Source organism: Liolophura sinensis, chromosome 2, assembly GCF_032854445.1.
Source record: "Liolophura sinensis isolate JHLJ2023 chromosome 2, CUHK_Ljap_v2, whole genome shotgun sequence".
Classification (NCBI taxonomy): Eukaryota; Metazoa; Mollusca; class Polyplacophora; order Chitonida; family Chitonidae; genus Liolophura; species Liolophura sinensis.
The window spans coordinates 24,608,767-24,629,400 of NC_088296.1; the positions used below are offsets into that span (position 1 = coordinate 24,608,767).

General features: G+C 39.8%; 2 protein-coding genes across 2 annotated transcripts in view; both read right to left on the reverse strand.

The window, feature by feature from the left end:
* LOC135462708 (E3 ubiquitin-protein ligase Midline-1-like) overlaps positions 1-20,634 on the reverse strand; it is a 241,656-nt gene that overhangs the window by 38,067 nt on the left and 182,955 nt on the right. The window lies entirely within an intron of this gene.
* The window catches only part of LOC135462957 (putative ankyrin repeat protein RF_0381), a 34,773-nt gene continuing 19,142 nt past the window's right edge, over positions 5,004-20,634 (reverse strand). Inside the window, exons 11-17 of the mRNA XM_064740280.1 lie at positions 10,708-10,806; positions 10,488-10,584; positions 9,764-10,114; positions 9,307-9,378; positions 8,790-8,883; positions 8,432-8,483; positions 5,004-7,575 (exon numbers count right to left, since the gene is read on the reverse strand). Of these exons, the coding sequence (XP_064596350.1) occupies positions 7,489-7,575; positions 8,432-8,483; positions 8,790-8,883; positions 9,307-9,378; positions 9,764-10,114; positions 10,488-10,584; positions 10,708-10,806 (852 nt within the window). The 3' untranslated portion in view covers positions 5,004-7,488. The remainder of the gene's footprint in view (positions 7,576-8,431; positions 8,484-8,789; positions 8,884-9,306; positions 9,379-9,763; positions 10,115-10,487; positions 10,585-10,707; positions 10,807-20,634) is intronic.

Here is a 20,634-nt window from a genome sequence, read left to right on the forward strand (position 1 = left end):
CGGTGTCAGCATGACGTTTGTACCGCTAACCGTTTTCAGGGCCCAGTCTGTGGAGCTTTATCTGCTATCGTGAAAGCTAGTTGAACGAAGAAACAACAGTTTTCGTTTGCGATACAAAACTTGAAGTCAAAAGATTAACATGTTAAGGCATAGTTAAACAGTAGACGCGTAAGAATTGTGTAAATTATACCAGGATTGTCGGACACAAAATTCCTATCACGGACTTTATTTTCATCATACACAATAACGGAAATAAAAGATAAAATACGCGGTAAAATCCATATGTACGGTAAAATGTCCAGTTTAGAAAAGCATAAACATGACCGACTCCGCAGACGATTAATATAGCTTAGTCTGTCAAACTGTACCGATTGGGTATTCCATCTACACTTCTATCAAAGTGGGTTAATATACAACTAGAATGGATTCGCGAACAGCAGATCCTAGGCCGGGATCCCAGATCCGATCGAGGACCCAAAAATACACGATCAGTATAACAGCAAGTTTATACTTCCACATCTCAATCCACGACCTGCCATGCACAGACTGATTGCTCTACTGATAGCTTGGCCGTTGTCAAAAAGCCAACACCTGGACCACGACACATGTCGATATCTGTCAATCAACGTGGTCTTGTTAGCTTATAGTAAAGAAGACAAGGTCTGCGCAAAACAAAGCTAACTTTTGGAAATACATACACAAGAAAAACTGGTTGAGCCAATCGGTACTGCAGTGCAAGCCAAATAATTCGGAGAACATATATATGAGACCTACTGTTCGCAGCCATTGTATTACACTACATAGCTTGTATATGTAAATGTGCCAAATGTGGTAAATCTGCCGTTGGGCATTATTTGAAAACGTGACACAGATCAACGATTTTCAGCACACATAGAATACATTTGTAGCGTTTTGCACTCAATGAATTTCAGCTTTACAGTTAGGACGGTTTTCTCTCACCAGACCTCCAAATATGGTGGAAAATACGCTTTTTCGCATTTTAATCGCAATTTGCGAAAAAACTATACGTCGCCGGAAAGGAATCAGAACATATTCATGATCAGGACGTCAAGCTACGTCGTGTGGCTTGCTTATAAATAATAATAATAATACTAATAATAATAAAAAACAGAACGATTACAATAGGTGTCCCGTTCCGAGAACATGTCTACCCGTTGTTTCAGAATACATGGATATTTAGTTGATACATTATATCCTCCATTAAGACTGTTTTAGTCCTGACACATCACACGTGGTTACAACTGGGAATTGTCGCTGGTGGCAGCACGACATGGTCCAAGTCTGGCAATGGGTTTTCAAACAACGGAACAAGCTGTAATGTAAAACACAAATATCCCTTCACTTAATCACACAAATCTGTTGATGGTTGCACATATTATATGTAAAAATAAAACAGACATTATCAGTCTCATAAACCACCACTATAAACATGTAAACCAAGATAGGGGAAAGTGGCCACTTAAAAGTATGCTCATATGCAAGATGTTAATATTTGCGTACTTTCTATACCGTGTATTTCAGCAAACTACAAGCATGTATGTGTTCCACACAGAGGGTTAGCGTGCATTTATGCACCTGCTGTTCTTAATGAATAAACCTGCTTGCAACATACATACTTACACATATACACAATGCCTATCAAGAGATTGAATTTAGCCAGTCAGCTGTACTTTCCAGAAACATTACAAATATTCCTCATCAAACTTTGGTCAAAACCTCCATATTTTGTGTCAGCTATTTGTATTAACATATAACGCTTGGGTTTCCATGATATTTGAGCAAGATTTATTTACTTATTTATTTGATTGGTGTTTTACGCCGTACTCAAAAATATTTTACTTATACAATGGCGGCAAGCATTACGCTGGGCGGAAACTGGGCAGAGCCCGGGGGAAACCCACGACCATCCACAGGTTGCTGAAGACCTTTAAACAAGATACCCAAGAATTTAATAAACGTTTCGAGCTTGGTTAGTCAGATAATAGTTTTACACATTTTAGAAAATCGGCTTCGTACAGAAATAAGAAGTGCATATTAATGCTTATGCATCCAACACAAGGGTGCAGGTAACGTGCATATTGGTCTACACCTTTGTCAACATAGTCGAATTTTAAAAATATTTTTGAAGGCTATTGAAAATGAATTCTTAAGTACTTTACCAAATTATGTCTGCATGACTAAAGCGAACTACTGAACTCATTAAAACATTTATACATGAGAACATACATATCCATAAATATTACAAATTTACTTACGGTTTCAGGCATTTCATCAACAATGTGTACATTTTCCCGACTGAGTCGTTGTCCGAAAATTATTTGGAAAGAAAATCCCTCATTCCTAAATTGCAGTATAATTTATGCAAATGAGATTTATTATTTGGGTTTAACTGCTTATGACAAAGTAGGTTATAACTAGCACTTATACGACGGCGGCCAGCAGAGCCCAGGTGAAACACACGACCATCCGTTGCTGGCAGGCCTTCCCACTTACGGCAGGAGAGGAAGCCAGCATGATATTTGAGTTTAACTGCTTATCACACTGTAGGTTATAACTATTATTATTGCAATTATTACTATTACGCTCCTACTATTTTGATCAACCTAATTCTATGTTTGTGAAAACTAATGATTTTTAGTAAATCGTGATGAAAATAACGAAGTAATGGCAGACACTTTCCCTCAACGGTACATAACAAAACTTCTGGTTCTTCTCCCACAAGAAAGTCGTTACATTTATTCTGTATTCACCTGACACAAACGATGTGAAAGATGACGTCACAGTCACGTCGGTGATGAGAGAAGGTTAAAATTGTCACTGTCCAGTCAAAGCACGCCTAAGATCGAATAAGCTTTCTTTTTTTTTTTTTGATCGAATGGGCTTCCACAGCCAAGAAGTATGACTGAGATTGTCACCTTCCCTTTTGATCCTGCAGTGAGCAAGGCCAGTAGAAACCACCAAGAGCACAATGATCACAGGAACAATGACCCACCATGGCTTGAACTCTTCTGGGTGTAGAGGTAAATTTAATAGGAAATGAGCTATTAGTAAGGATGGTTTATATTTAGCTGAACTTACGTCTGGAAGTAAGACTGCCTGAATCTCGCTAATCTACAAGCTGTTTAAGTCCGTCAAAGAGCACAAATTCCTCACAAGAGCAAGATTTCCACCACGTCATAATTAGCACTTTAAACTATTTAAAGCATTAGGATAGGAGAAAACTGGCCCGGAAGATATCCACGACTATCTTCAGGTTGCTGGAAGACGTTCCCACGTAAAACTGGCGAGGAAGCCAACATGAGCTGGACTTGAATTCACAGTGAGGAATTTGTTCAGAGATTCCTGGCTCCTTTATTCTGGACGAATAACAAATCACTCAATAACTAACCTTTCCGAAAAGAATAAAAAAGGAAAAATCTTTATTGGATTAAAATTTTATTCATAAAATACTGAAAAGCCAACAACTTTTATACGATGTAAGAATATACATACACACGACTCGTACCGTGCATGAGTCTGCCCATTACCAATATATTAAATTAAAAATTAATCCCAAGCATTGCTGATTATAAACATAGAATCCTGCTCACTCATAGCTGCACCATTTGTATTCACAAAATATTTTACCACAGATAAATTTCGATATTTATCAAAGTAATTATAAACTATGTAAGATGCATACGATAGAAAATAAACATTTATGACACAGTCACGAAAACTCTCCTTTAAAAACATGTACAAAGATTAGAATTGAAAGCATGACATGGAAACTAAATTTATACAAAATTAAAATCGTAATAAGCATTTTATAACCAAAACTTAAAGTTAAAAATCACGACGTAAAAATATCTATGGAGAGAATGTCTATTCGTCTCATGGCATAACTGATTAGTTGTACTTAAAATCACCACGATTCAGAGAAAAAATCCAACGAAAAACAAAAGCAGGTACAAGGACGATAACGGTATTGTGTTGGCGCTAATATATCTAACGAGGAGCCATTCCCGCATATGGTAAGACGGGCCAAACCAGTAAGGCCTGTTGTTCATCTGGTGTTGACGACATATATGCAATATACGATATAATTGTGGAACGAAATATAACCTGTAATATGTAAGATTAGCACTTATGACAAGGCTATACATTGGCACAACTAAACAATTAACAAAGTACAATGCTCTGAGCGTTATAATAAAATTCACAATTTAAATGACGAGAAGACACTATGTAACACAGACAAATCTCAAGACACAGCTATGTTCAGATTAAATCTCCTTATCATGAATGTACACCACCTTTCATAAACAATGAATATCAATATATTTTATGACAAGCATGTGTTACACACGTCTGATACAAATAAAGGTTATACATAAAAAAGCATTATTTCATTGCACAGCGTCTATAAAATACACACATGTGAAAGATTTCAGTTTACAACATATGTTCTGAGCACAAACTGAATTGGGCGATTGTAAACTGGCCTTCGCGGAACTCTAGCTTAAACAAATGAGTGTGCAATTTCAGTGTGATGCTAGATGCTTAGAGGAAAAAAACCATCAACCAGTTTGGGCACTGTCCCCATAAGGATTAGTTCTACTACACTTTACTGTTTGAGCACAACTCCCATGTTGGTTAGTTCTACTACACTTTACTGTTTGAGCACTATCCAGATAGGGATTAGTTCTACTGCACTTTACTGTTTGAGCACAACTCCCATGTTGGTTAATTCTACTACACTTTACTGTTTGAGAACTATCCCCATGTTAATTAGTTCTACTACACTTTACTGTTTGAGCACTAACCCCATGTGGATTAGTTCTACTACACTTTACTGTTTGAGCTCTATGCCCATGTTAATTAGTTCTACTACACTTTACTGTTTGAGCACTAACCCCATGTGGATTAATTCTACTACACTTTACTGTTTGAGTTCTATGTCCATGTTAATTAGTTCTACTGCACTTTACTGTTTAAGCACTACTCCCATGTTGATTATTTCTACTACACTTTACTGTTTGAGAACAATCCCCATGTTAATTAGTTCTACTACACTTTACTGTTTGAGCACTAACCCCATGTGGATTAGTTCTACTACACTTTACTGTTTTAGCTCTATGCCCATGTGGATTAGTTCTACTGCACTTTACTGTTTGAGCGCTATCCCCGTGTTAATTAGTTCTACTACACTTTACTGTTTGAGCTTTATGCCCATGTTAGTTAGTTCTACTACACTTTACTGTTTGAGCACTAACCCCATGTGGATTAGTTCTACTACACTTTACTGTTTGAGCTCTATGCCCATGTTAATTAGTTCTACTGCACTTTACTGTTTGAGCACTACTCCCATGTTGATTAGTTCTACTACACTTTCCTGTTTGAGAACCATCCCCATGTTAATTAGTTCTACTACACTTTACTGTTTGAGCACTAACCCCATGTGGATTAGTTCTACTACACTTTACTGTTTTAGCTCTATGCCCATGTGGATTAGTTCTACTGCACTTTACTGTTTGAGCGCTATCCCCGTGTTAATTAGTTCTACTACACTTTACTGTTTGAGCTCTATGCCCATGTTAATTAGTTCTACTACACTTTACTGTTTGAGCACTACTCCCATGTTGATTAGTTCTACTACACTTTACTGTTTGAGAACTATCCCCATGTTGATTAGTTCCACTACACTTTACTGTATACATGTACTGCAGAAATAGCAAGAGGCTTATCACAAGAGCTTGTTTTGCAGCTTAAAGAAAAAATCTGGTCAAGATTAGCAACTAGCATTTAATGAGAAGTTTACATTTACATCTTGATTCACAAGAATTAAACGAGAAAACCCGTTCCAAGCCTAGACATGTCATCTGATACCGACATCCTTTTTAAAACAGTTTTTTTAACTCCATTTCACTCCATTGAATTACATGTACGTTGTGCGTACACAGCAGATTTCTTCCATTAATGTATTTATTTATTTATTTGATTGGTGTTTTAGGCCGTATTCTAGACTATCTCACTCCACTGAATTACATGTACATTGTACGTACACAGTAGCACCAAACGCCTGTTCTCTTAAACCACAAAATGAATACCCAGTCTTTTAAAATAAACCAATCGACAATTTAAAAAAAAATACATTGTAAATAGCCAATCCATACCTGAATTGAAAAAAATAACCAGCAAATATGAGAATTCAACACCATATATACACCATATTCATCATTTGGATGACAATGGGGTTCACCATCATGGCCTCATACCCGGGCCTCCTCAGGGTGGGCTACACGTTCAGTAGCTTCAGTACTTCCACGGCCTCAAAACCAAGTGATACTGGCGGCCATTTGATGAATACCAGTAGGTACTCGTGTCACCGTACTTGTACCTAATATCACTAAAAACAATTGCGTAAACCAGAGAAAAAGAAATGGAAGGGTTATGACATGAAAAGAAGTCACATTATACACAAGAATACCCTGACCAGGTCGTTTAAAAGTGATTTTATACCACATTTATCTTCAAATCAGTACTTCAAGCTCGTATCATGACACAAAAAAAACATTATATTAAATACGAACTAAATCTGATGTTGTGGCATTTTTTCTCTGTACAGCTGTATTGGATGCTGTGTTCTGTTAAAATCGTAACTATATTACATGACTTAATACACTTATTAGGTGTATTTTGAACAGCCGGGTCTTGTCCACTAAATAAAATCAGCAGACTGCTTCGACACATTGTCAAGTTCAACTAAGTCATCTTTGACAAGAACTGAATTCTCAGTTTTACGATGGAAGACATTATCTTGTAGGAACTGGACTAAGTGAATTATAACTGGGATATAACGTGGCGCGGGTCATACCAAAGGCTTTAAAAAATGGTACGTGTTGTTGACTCTCTTTGCTCTAAGCACTGATAGGTCAAAGCAAGGAAACATGATTGGTTGACCCGGTGTCAGCACGACGTTTGTACCGCCTCCTTTTCTGGGCTCAGTTTGTGGAGCTTTATCCACTATCTTGAGAGCCAGTGAAGAAACTACAAGAAACTAGAGTTTTCCTTCGTCAGCTGGAAAGGTTCAGTTTGAGACATAAAACTTGAAGTCAAAAGATTAACATGTTAAGGCAATTCAATATTTACACACGTATCAGACACAAAGCTCTTATCATGGATTTTGGTGTCATCAAACACAATAAAAGAAATAAACGATAAAGTACGCGGTAAAATCCATATGTACGGTAAAATGTCTAGTTTAGAAAAAAATAGACATGGCGAACTTAGCACACTCGATTAAGCTAGGAGATTAGAAAACTGTAACGATTTAGTTTTCCAATTACACTTCTACTAAACTTGGTTAATATCACATACAAAAATCTTCAATCAGCCGTATTCACATGCCTGCCCTTTGTTTCAGAAGACACAGATATTTAGTTGATACATTATATCCTCCATAAGGACTATTTTAGTCCTGACACATCACACGTGGTTACAACTGGGAATTGTCGCTGGTGACTGTACCACAGGGCCGGAGTGTGGCAATGGGTTTTCACACAATGGAACACGCTGTAATGTAAAACACAGATGATCCCTATATTTAATCACACAAATGTGTCGATGTTTGAGCATACTACATATAAACATAAAACATTATCACTCCCATAAGTCAGCACTATAAACATGTAAACCAAGATAGGGAAAAGTGACCACTTAAAAGTAGGCTCATTGGCAAGGTCTCAATATTTGGGTACTTTCTATACCGTGTATTTCAGCAAACTACAAGCATGTATGTGTTCCACACAGGGGGTTAGCGTGCATTTATGCACCTGCTGTTCTTAATGAATAAACCTGCTTGCAACATACACATTTACACATATACACAATGCCTATCAAGAGATTGAATTTAGCCAGTCAGCTGTACTTTCCAGCAACGTTCCAAATATTCCTCATCAAACTTTGGCCAAAACCTCCATATTTTGTGTCAGCTATGTGCATCAACATGTAACGATTAGGTTTCCATGACATTTGAACAAGATGGCCAAGATGATGGTAAACTTTGGGAGGTTGGGTACTGAGATAACAGTCTTACACATTCCAGAAAATTGGCTTACTGTACAGAACAAAGGTGCAAGTAACGTGTATATTGGTTTACACCTTTGCATATATAGTCAAATTTTAAGAACAGTTTTGAAGCCTATAGAAAATGGGCTCTTGAGCACTATACTAAACTATGTCTCCATGACTACGGCGATCATGTAGACTTTATTTTTGTTCTTATTTTTCCTTTAAAATAAATCAAATGCTTTGTAGATTCATCCCTGCCAACAACTAAGGCAACTGGGTTCCGTTTTATATCAACTAACTACCTGAAACATTTATGCATAAGAACATACATATCCATACATGTTACAAATTTACTTACGGTTTCAGGCGTTTCATCAACACTCTGTACATTTTCCCAATTTTGTCGTCTTCTGAAATTTATTTGGAAAAAAAAAATTCCTCATTCCTAAATTGCAGTATAATATATGCAAAACAGATTTGGTTACCGAGATTATTTGGGTTTAAATGCTTATGACAATATAGCTTTTAACAAGCAAGGCGTTACATTTATTCTGTATTCACCTAGCACAAACGGTGTGAAAAGATTACGTCACAGTCACGTCGGTGATGAGAAAAGGTTAGCATTGTCTCTGTCCAGTAAAAGAACGTCTTTGATCGATAAACCTTTTGAAAATGGCTTACACACCCGTGAAGTATCACTAAGACGATCAATTTACCTTTTGATCCTACCGTAAACAAGGCCAGTACAAACCAACAAGAGCACACTGACCACTGGAATAAAGACCCACCATGGCTTGATCTCTTCTGAGTCTGGAGGTAAATTTAATAGGAAAGGAGCTATTAGTAAGGATGATATATATTTAGCTGAACTTACGTCTGTCAATGAACACACATTCCTTACAAAAGCAAGATTTCCACCACATCACACTTAGCACTCTAAAATATTTGACACAAAGCACTGGGCTTTTATCTGCTTATCACTAAAATAACCTCCAGTTATCTGTTGTGGAATAACTTGCTGCAAGCGCCAGTTTATGATCCCGAGATCTCTGGTCGAAGCCTACAACATATTATGTTGTTTATAGGAATCAATGGCCATCCAAGGGAAGTCATGTGCTGCTGGCAAACCAATCAAAATAAAATACCATTATTTCAATCGGAATGAAACTTCATTCAAATGATTATATTAATATTTTTATTTTCAGTATCATTCTTTTTCTGTTTATAACTCACCTCTATATGAAGGATATGGGCTTGTCACTTTGTCATTATCGGTGCCGTTCACTGTTTTGATTTCAGGAGTCACTAGTGAATGAAATTGAAATCAACATGAACAGCAAAACACAGAAGTAGAAATAAAAGTCACAATTTTCTGCAATGTAGAATAATCCAACAGTTTTTACCGTGGACACTGCTGTTTGCTTTGCGTGAGAAATACTGTAACGTTACAAAAATGCTATTTGCAGTTTTCCAAGCGTAGACTGTTTTAAAAAATCCATTATGTTTTCATTTAGAACAGAACACAGAACAAATGACTGCTAAGGAGGAATAAGCATGCGGCGCCTCAGACATATGAACTCTCCCAGGTATCAAACTCTAGCTGTATTTTTAATTACCGCAGCTTTCACGAGCAATTGGTACTCTCAAGTGAAAAATAGCACACTGATGTGTTTATCGGTGATATACTCACCCGACACTGGGGGCCAAACATTCAGGAAAACTTGAGCCTCAACCAAGGCTTGTTCCTCGAGTACAACAACAGTAACGGAGTAGTTGTCACTATATTCTGGTTTAGGGTCAAGGAGAACCAAGGAACATTCGTCTCCCAGAAAAGCCGTGTTATTAAACTCTGGGGCTATGTAGGGTTGACCTCTTGACGGACTACTGAGTACTCTGCGGCTGTTCATCTTCTGGGAGCGCCATATCACAGCATATGTGGCATTGGGGTTTTGTGTTGTAATGTTGCATGGCAAAGTAACGTTAGGCCTAGGAAGCTGAATGTCAACTCTGGGGTTTACCAAAACTGTCAAGGGACTAATGTCTGAATAACAAAAGACAAAACAAAAACACAGCTTATATTGAATGTGGAACACTTCAACCTTTCAGACAAGGCTTAACCTGGGATAAAATTATCAATGAATATCATCGAGGTGAACTGATGACTTCACAATGCACAAGTATACAAAATGAATGATCTGGTACTGTACTGATATATGCAACCTTGCACTGAATGTAAGCTTATTCTTCGGGTTTTTACAGGTGTTTCTGTACATTTATGCATTGTACATTTATTTATTAACTTTATGCCCGCCCCATGTGTGATAGTATTTAGTAAGGCACTATACACACTGAGTGGCATGCTAACTGGCTGCTTTACTGGATACATGTATGACGTATAAAAGTCCAGTACTTACTGTGTACAAGACACACAAGGAACACCCAAACACAGACTAAACCAACTGCTAGAGCTCCATACTTGGAATATGAAATTTCCCTTGAGGTGACATCAGTCTGAAGGAAACAACAAGAAATGCTTTCAGCTTAAGAAAACACTCACTTCAACATGTAAACTTGGTAAACTGATCAGATAGTCGGTATGAACGTTGTCTTTTCCCTAGAAGATGTACAACGTACCTCATTCTGAACATTACCCGTGGCCCCATTCTTCACCAATAGACGAACGAGTTCCACATCATAGTTCTTCAGTGCCAGATCTAAGGGCGCCACTCCATCCTGTGGGAACGAAATTGACAAGAGTTTGTGGGAAGTACATTTTTGGCATCGTGGATGTCCGGTGTTACGAGGGGTACAAAGTAGCATTTGCAACACATGGTTTATTATATTTTCACTCTTTAATTCTACGTTCATTATGAACCAAGTAAATATTACTTTTTTAACGAGATCATAGATTAAATTATGTAAAAACAACTTGCTCTTTGAATAAAAGGCCGTTGATTACATTGATAATCACCGGACGCCTTCAGCATCGCCCTTAATTCTATCTGTACACCACGTATACATTATTACATCTGCATTTGTCACAAAAATGCATTATTTTCACATTGCTTTTCTGTCAAAATCCGTGTAACATTAATTAGTATTGGTTTATTTGATTGGAGATTTGCGCCACACTACAGCATATTTCACTTATACGACGCCGGTCAACATTACGGTACGATGAAACCGGGGAGAGCCGGGGAGAAACCCACGACCATCCGCAGGTTGCTTACGAGCCTTATCAAGTACGACTGAATAGGTATTGTGAAATAAAACACATGTGTAAATATAATCGCAATGAAGTCCTAAGGCATGGCTGATCCCGCTGTACATGTGGCCTTAAGAATTACTCATATACCGTGGTCTGTACATTGACATTGGCGCCTTATTCTACCAGCAGACGGAAAATGCCCACAAGTTTGTTCTTAACATCCGATGAAAAACAGTCTATAGTTATTACAATGAGTCAAACTACACCATTACGCAGTATCATGGATCAATCTACTCACTAAACACTCTAGACACGCAGTACGTCAAACCACACATGCATAAAAAACGGCAAACTCGCGGGTCACGTGACTGAGTAGAGCCGGATGCCTGTATCAAAATAATGCGATATCATAGGCAAGGCTTTCATAAAGTCATAACGTCGTGCTGTCTAGTTCTGCTATTAAAAATAACTGCCACACTTGATGTATTACATGAAACCTGTTTAGTTGCATAACCTATCGGTGCATTAAGATCAGTTTTTAAAGCTCATGCGTTTTTTCCCAATACAGTGTCATATACTTAAATATTTTCCAGGTCTAATTATCGTTAAGATCGACAAAGGCTTGATATCTCTATTTACTTTAGTGCTTGTTAGTTTAGAGAGTAAAGGAATCACAGCTCTCCGATTTATTTATGTTATAACCGCTATAACCACACTCGATTTACCTCATAAATGCTAACAGTAAAGTGCTAACAGTAAAGGAGTCTGTCCTTTCTGTAGAGTGTAGCAATAACATAACCATTATGACGTGGTTTTCAAATATTTTAGAATCTGTGCCACCTTAGCTTCGATGTCTAATCTTTAATACATGTGCACTAAACAAGGTTGAAACACTATACCATAAGAATTTAACTCTATTAAAAGTAAGTTCAAAGGAAACATTACAGCTGTTAAATGAATATAAGTCAATTCTTCAACGCATTAAGCGTGTGAATGAAAACGCTGATGACGGTAAAAGACGTTTGCATTCATTTGCATCCACTTTGCCTACAGTTGCACTTTGAGAACATGCGCATCTATTTATTTGATTGCTGTTTGGAGCCGTACTTCACAGAATTTAACTTACGCTGACAAGTAGTTCTGTAGATGAATCAAGGTGGATTATCCGGAGTAAATCATCGATGTTAAATGTGTTACTTTTGAATACTCTGCTGAAAGGCGAATGGTCGCCAGCAAATGATAGTGTGACGGCTAGCAGTCCCCGTCTAGAACCTCCTCCGTTTTGACCCTCCTGTTGTTTAAATGTTGGTTTAACATTTAACGTATATGCAAACAGGAATTTAGGGCAGTCAGTGGCAAGATGTAAACCCGGGTTGATGCTGAATACAAAGGTTAAAAGATTATAAATTGTTTTGCTTTAAAATTTACTTTATCAAATTAATTACTTTATTACTTGGCCATCACAGGTGGTGTCAGACGTCGGATCAAGGTTGAAACGACATCGATCAAACCCACAGGAGGAATCTGTACAACACTAAAAACCTTAAAACCAGTTGCAAAACGCAAAACGGCGAGTAAAGTGGTCTTAGGCTGATGAAGGGTCCAGTTTTTGCGTTCAACGTAAATCGAACCGCTTGAGCCCAACTGTTGAACAGACCCGAAAATGACCACCTGAAAGGGTATGCTAACAGCATTCGATGTATACCGAACAATCATACCCTCACTTGCAAGCTATGAAATGCGTAAGTATGATGGTGAGCTAACTTTCACCTGTGTTTACATAAATGCATGTAATTGTGAAAGAGACTGTCAACTGACGATATAATTTGAGATGAGCACCATGTCTAGACGAAAACGCAAAGTTAGAAGAGTGGATGGCAACCAAGATATTGATCTGTCGTTTCCGCTATCAGGTCAAGAAGAAAATCTTATTAAGTCAGGCAGACCTTTTGTAGATCCGTCTAAATTTCACGTGGCGTCGGCGAAAAATATACATGTATAGTCCTGGCCTAAAAGAATTTCAAAGGGTTGCGAAATTAAACAGATCGGGCTTCTGTAGAAAACGAATTGCTACCTGCCTAACTGAGAGACAGGGCAGCAGATTATCACAAAGATATGGATGACCAAAACAAGCAGAATTTTTACACGGTCTGACAGCTACGAGCTGAAAAATTTCGACCAAAAGAGTTACAAAGGGGCTATTTCTCAGATTTTTTTGAAAGGCAGCAGTTATCAGATTAATGTGTTGATGATTACAGTCCTGCAATACTGACACTGTCATGGCGGACACATTCTGATTTACCGAAAGACTATTTTAATTACCTGGCAATGGAGCATTTTATTCAAGGGCTAGGTATGGAAGCCAGACGAGGACATATTGTCCCGCGATGCAAATCGCGCGCCAACGGCAAAAGCACGAACGGTAGTTCGTGCTTTTGCCGGCAGGGAGCGACACAAGGAAGCGGTACGACCGGAAGAGGACACCAGCAGGAGCTGGAATTGAACTCACAGTGACCGCATCGGTCTGAGGGCGTATCAGTCGTGTCCTTCATGTAAGTCGAAATCACACTTTTGCAGGTTAATGGATAGACTCGTGTTCACGTATCTGTCCTATCGTTTTGAATTAAATTCAAGCTGAGAAGGGTATTGTATTACATGAACTATACAATTGAATATGGTTCTTCCCCAGCAGAGTTTGTGAAAAAGAAAGGATTATGAAATCTGGTTGTTCTTGGAAACTTTCTGGTGGATTGTTGTTCTGATTTTGTGCGGGTTGTGCTGATATGTTGATGGTGGTTGTTTATTTTCAAATACATTGCTGGATGCACCATTGATGTGATTTTGAATGAATAGCAGGCGATGTTTGTAGCGTCGTATACGCCATTGTATGAAACCTGATATTTCGTACAGTGGGTTAGAAACAACGCGTTTGTCTGAACAAGTGATGCCACGCAGAGGGTCCTTTTGGATATTTTCCATGGTGTTTATGTGACCTCCAGTAATATTGTCCCAACCTATATTTGCACTTTTCAAAGGTCATGTATTAAAAAATATTTACACACAGTTTCTAAGGGGGACTTCCGTGGCTCAGTCTGTTAGCGCGCTAGCGCAGCGCAATGACCCTAGAGTCTCTCACCAATGCGGTCGCTGTAAGTTCAAGTCCAGCTCATGCTGGCTTCCTCTCCTGCCGTAAATGGGAAGGTCTGCTAGCAACGTTCGGATGGTCGTGGGTTTCCCCCGGGCTCTGCCCGGTTTCCTCCCACCATAATGCTGGCCGCCGTCGTATAAGTGAAATATTCTTGAGTACGGCGTAAAACACCAATCAAGTAAATCAAGCAAGTTTCTAAGCATTTTCTACTCACACGTAATTTAAAAACTCTGTTCATGTATAATTTTTATTGGCAGTCTCTACATGTTTGTCCATTTCAAAAGTCTAAGGCAAGGTTTAAGAATGTCCCAAACAACAACATGTCAATTTCTCTTAGCGGACGGCGCTCCAGATTACGAACACTAATATATTCTCGTGGTAGCGACTAGTGAATGCCCTCGTCTCTTCGCCCCCTCGCCCCACGGGTCGGGGTCCAAGGCACGAGGGAGGTAACGTTCGCGTGCGATTTGCTCCGTCCTCGTGCTGCTGGCCGCTACCCGCAACAAGGGGACGAGGATGGTCACCGTTCTCACAGTACCATTCATGTGCGATTTGTACCATCCTGGCGCGGCAGCCCGCGATCCGCAAGCCGTGGTGTCTCCATCCGGCTTCCATACCTACGTCTAGAAATTAAACGCGTAGGCCTACTGATGTTTTGATCACGCTTTACACATAGCCAGAAGGGAAGAATGTCATAACTGCCTCACTGGTATGGCAAACTATAATCTGAACACTGGGCAGCCTTACTCTGCTCCTGATATTAGAGAGTCGGCAGAAGTAGGCGTGACCGCTCTGCACTCTCGTCCATCAAGTAAGTGAGCGCTTGGGGTTAAACGTCGTACCTAACAGTTTTTCATTCATATGGCGACGAAGGCGTCCATAGAGTGTATGCAATGTGCCTTTTTGTTGCAACATTGATTTCCAACAATGTTTTATCTAGTGCTGCTTCAGTGAGGCGCCTTACCGAAGACAAGTAAGCCGTCCCGCCAGAGCCATTATATTGATACGGTTCAACCTGTCGTTGCACTTTCCCTATTGCTGAACGCCAGGCCAGGAAGTTCCACCTACCTCTTTAAAGGTCTTAGGTGTGATCCGACCCCTGTGGTCATAAGAATGTCTGAAGCCCCGTATGACATCAACACTGTACAAGCTGAGCACAGTGTAAAAAATGACTACACTGTAAATACAAATGGTTCTTTGACCGGAGATCCGGGTGAGACATACACTGGATGAGATACTGTAAGTAAAGTATACAGTACAAATATTGACTGTACTGCTGACAGTAGTAAGAATTCCCAGACTGGAGCTGAAGTTGCAACATGCGGTGTTGGCCGCTCTTATCATGGTATACGTATTGCAGGCAAGCTCAACATCAACCTAGTGACTGTTTTGGTTGATTTAAGCTCTGGTGTGAGTATCATAAGTAAAGCAATAACTTCATGCCTTCACGATTGCAGTTTGCTTCCCAATGACAATAGAACTGTTGTGTCAGCTATTTGGGGATCAATTATACCTTGTATCATTTTGGTGGCGAGCAGATGTCTGTCATGTATTATGTGGCTCAAGCATTTCCCTATGATTGTCCCATTGGAACTGCCACTGTGGAATAAGGTAAAATGTAGATAGACTTCCACAAATGCACTGTTACTTGGTTAAATGTTACTGTACCTATGCTACATGCTGATATCTTACAGGAACCAGCCGGCCTGTTTGTCTGTTAGATTCAGTACAAATCCCAGGTCGATCAGAAGTCACAATGTGGGCTCGTCGTCATATGACTGAAAAATTGTTGAGTACGACGTTAAACCCCAAGCACTCACTCGCACAATGTGGGCAAATATTGGTAAGTTACCGGATGGACTGCTCGGTGTTGTGGAACCATGAGAAGAACTTCTATCACAGTTCAGCCTTTATCTAGCGATGTGCTGGCCACCAGTGAACAGTTAGAATCGTGTGTTCCAGTTATAATTGCTAATTCAAGTCCTGAACCTGTGCAAGTGGGAAAATCTACCAGAGAGGGTGTATTTCAGGTACAAAGTCGACGTGATGGCTCCACAACAAAAGCTAACCGTCAACCCTCTGGAGAAAAGGTGTGAATTGGTGATTAGACTAATCTCACTAGATCTAATTTGGAGTTAAAATGGAAAGTTGGGTGGGGAAAATAAATACGGTGACATTCTAGTTGATAAGGATACAGATCTAGGCAGAACCAATTTGACACAACATGAAATAAGTGCCCAAGGGAACGACCCGATAAATCTTCGACCATACCGGGTACCAGCAGGCCAGGGAGATATGTTTGAAGAGGGAAATAGATTAAATGCTGGATAATGGAGTAATCGCCCAATCTACTTGTTCCTGGTCAGCTCCTGTTATGTTGAGTTAAAAGTCAAATAAGTCATGTCGCTTTTGTGTCGACTATCGAGCCTTAAACTGAGAAATGGGTGCACCCAATAACGTTTGTGGACGGCACGACCCAGGCTTTTGAAAGTACTAAGTACTTCACAATCCTAGACTTACTCTCGGGATGCTGGCAGGTGGAGGTAGCCAAAAATGACAGCGGGGAAACAGCGTTCTCAACTGTGGTCATTACGAGTTTAATGCTATAGCTTTTGGATTGATAAATGCACCGAGCACCTTCCAACGCCAAATGGGCTTACTCTTGGCTGATTTGAATTGGAAAACCTGTGTGGTTTACATTGACGACATAATCATTTTCTCAGTTACCTTTGAAGAGCATGTTTCTCGACTCCGTGAAGTGCTTCAGCCTATCCGTGAAGCAAATCTCAAGATAAAGTTGGAGAAGTGTGTAATCTGTCGACAAAGTGTTAAGTTTCTAGGTCACGTTGTTGATGCTGATGGCATACGACCTGATGCGGAGAAAGTAAGTGCCATTAAGACCTTCCAATGTGACTGAGCTCTGTAGCCTTCTGGGCGTTGTGTCGTATTATCGACAATATATACGTAACTTTGTGTCCATTGCATTCCCTTTGCATAATCTCTTGAAGAAAGATGTAACATTCCCATGGTGTCAGGACTGCGGAAATGCATACTACCACCTCAGAGACGTTCTTTGCTCTACACCTATTTTACACTATCCGCATTTCTCTCTGCTATTTGTGCTCTACGCAAGCACCAGCAATCACAGACTAGGTGTTGTATTCAGCTTGATGGTGTAAAAAAGGCAAACGATTGGCTGTGCTAGTCGGCATCTGAAGAAAGCAGAACAGAATTACGCAACCATTAAGAAATAAGCTCTCACCATCTTCTGGGGTATAAAGAGGTTCCGTCATTATCTTTACGGTCGCTCATTCAGCATCGTGACGAACCCCACCCCACTCAGATGGCTGATGAGTCGGAAAAATCCCGTTGGAAAACTTGTCAGATGGTCACTTGATCTCCAAGAATATGACCTCAAGGTCGAGCACAGGTCAGGTGCAAAGCATGGTAATGCTGACGGCCTGTCGCGTTGACCGTATGCTGCTGCTCAAGTGCAACAAACTGATTATGTCGTTGGATTTTGAGAGATGCATTTTGTGCATCCCAAAGAAAGGATACGTTCACGTCTGCAATGGTGAAGTATCTAGCGAATGGTATTCTACCAGCAACGTCTACAGAGGCTAGGAGACTTGCTGCCGAGTCGGGAGACTCTTTACTGGAGGATCGTCCCTTGTATCACCTATGGAGTCCAGGCTCACGGAGAAGCAGAAAATATACCCGGAAACAGCTAATAGTTCCACGGTCACTTATCGACGAGGTCTTGTTCATGTGCCACAATGATCAAACACATGGGCTCGTGGAAAGTTTTAATCATAGGTGGCAACAATGCTGTTCATGTACGATAGTAACCATCGCCTTGGCTGGGATCGTATCATACCATTTGCACAGAGAGTTTTCATGTAACGCCTTTCTACTTACTCTATGGTAGAGAACCCTTGTTACCAGTCTTAAAGGACGCAGACGAATACAAAGTTGAAGTCATGGTTTGTCTACGAGAAGACCGTGAGGCAGCCAACATACACCTGGCTCAGCCGAAGCAGAAGAGCCACCATGATGTCCATTCTCATAAATCTCTCTTCCAGGAAGACGATAAAGTGTGAGTGCATAATCCCAAGCCTTCTCCGGGACGACGCAAGACATTTCGTCATCCATGGATAGAGCCATATGGGACTGTTTGGAAGATTTCGCCAGTGACTTTTGAAGTTGAAAGCAAAAAGACAGAGCCAAAAGTGTGTTGTCCACATAAACAGGCTAAAGCCCTTTGTCTACCCAGAACAAAGGAGCAGCGATGATATTTATTTGTCAGGGGAAGATGATCTTATGGAATGTCGATTGAACCTTTCCGGACGACAGTTAACTTGAACCATTCGATTTGTTTTCTAGAACGACAACTAAGTGCACACGTTATGGGAAGATATATTAACTGAGTGCCATTTTAGGGTGTTCAACCGTGTCAGCAACATTGACTATCTAATGTGTCCATACCAACGAAACCATCACGGTAATCTTAAGAGCAATATGTTGTTTCAGCTGTTATGTAATACAATTAAATGAACACTGACGGTTGGCGAAGACATGCTACTCCATTGTAATTTTTTAATTATGCCTATCCTTGTTAGGAACCCTTAAGGCCGCTGGGATATAATGTAAAGTCGCGAATCTAAAGTTTGATTGTACACTGGGAAAAGCAAAGTTTTCAGATAAACATTTAGAGTTGTTCCCAACTAGAGGTGTAGGTATGTGACGAAGAGCAGTCCCCGTCTGGAAAGACAAGTATGATGAGGGACTACAACACGTAGGAACTTCAGCATGACGGAGAATGGCGTGGATGAGACAAGTCACATGGAATTCCACACGACCTCCCTATAGGGTGTCTCCAAAATTGTATCTGTAGTCGAAATGATTTAATCTTCCATTAATAATCCGTCCTAAAGTTTGGCTGCCCATGGAAACGAGAACGAGGCTTCTTGGATCACGTGAGTTTCCAGATGGGTGAAAAGGTTTTCACCTGTTTCCACCCAGATGGAAACGATAGAAAAAGTTACAAAAGTAAGGAAAAAGGGAAAATGGCGTATATTGACCACCGTAGTGTACATATAAGAAAATATTTTGAGTGATGATGCAGGATTAGTGTGGTATAGTGGTGGTAATATAGTTCTTTTTGAGCATCTCCACAGGTTGATGAAAAATGACAAACCGAATTACCTACTTATCTACTTTCGTCTGTATTATATTCACATTCACAAATGTGGGGCAGCAGTACATATTCTGCTGATAGCCTAGATGGAATTAAGGCTGTTAAACAGCCACGCCTACCTCAGTATGATCACACAGTGAAACGGGCACGAACATGCGGATTGATACATTTGGCACAGCGGTGCACAGCGGTTTTTTCGTTTATATCCCCAAACTATTACAGTCAATCCTTAAGCATGCGACGGAACAAACAAAGTCCAATGAAAAATTGTACCATTTTCCAGAATACAAACCAGACTATAGTGTGTGTCCTCTATAAACATTACAGAGAGGCCAGCTGCATCAGGAGTACAATTAGGCGGCCTCATGTTTTCATGTTTATCTGACAAAGTTTTAATCGAGTCCAGCATCCTCTACATCAGAACGTAACTGAGAAATGACCATGTATGACATTCAGGCTTTCATTTGTAGTAAATTAAAATTTGGGTAACACGAAGAAAACTGTGCAAAGCACACTGAAAACACTAATTTGTTCAATTTCAACAGAGTTTACTTTATTAACCATTTTTAAGAGAGTGTTTGTTAAAAGTAACAAACTAGCCTTGCTCTGTTACCGATCGTACTCTGGGCGAAGGTAACAAAGTGAGTTAGTTAAACCTGAGCCGGCAGAGCCTTCTACATTGCCGCGATTCTCCAACAAACGACTGTCTGGAAAGGTCGAATAGAGAAAATGTTGCTTTTCAGTTCGGGCATGTATACCTAATTTAAACAGTTTGAATGGCAAACCTAACATCAACGCGTCTACGATAACCGATAGTCCTATCGAGGCCAATCGACAGATCGACTAAGTCTGCTTGTGCAAATAAATATGCTAGCATTCAGAACTGTTTAGAGTCTAGGTGTTTTGTCACGGATGTTAACTGGACAAATCATCGAAAACTAAGCTGTTGATATCATTTGTTTCAATGGTTTACAATGTAGTGAATTTAAGGTAGAATGGCTACTGAAA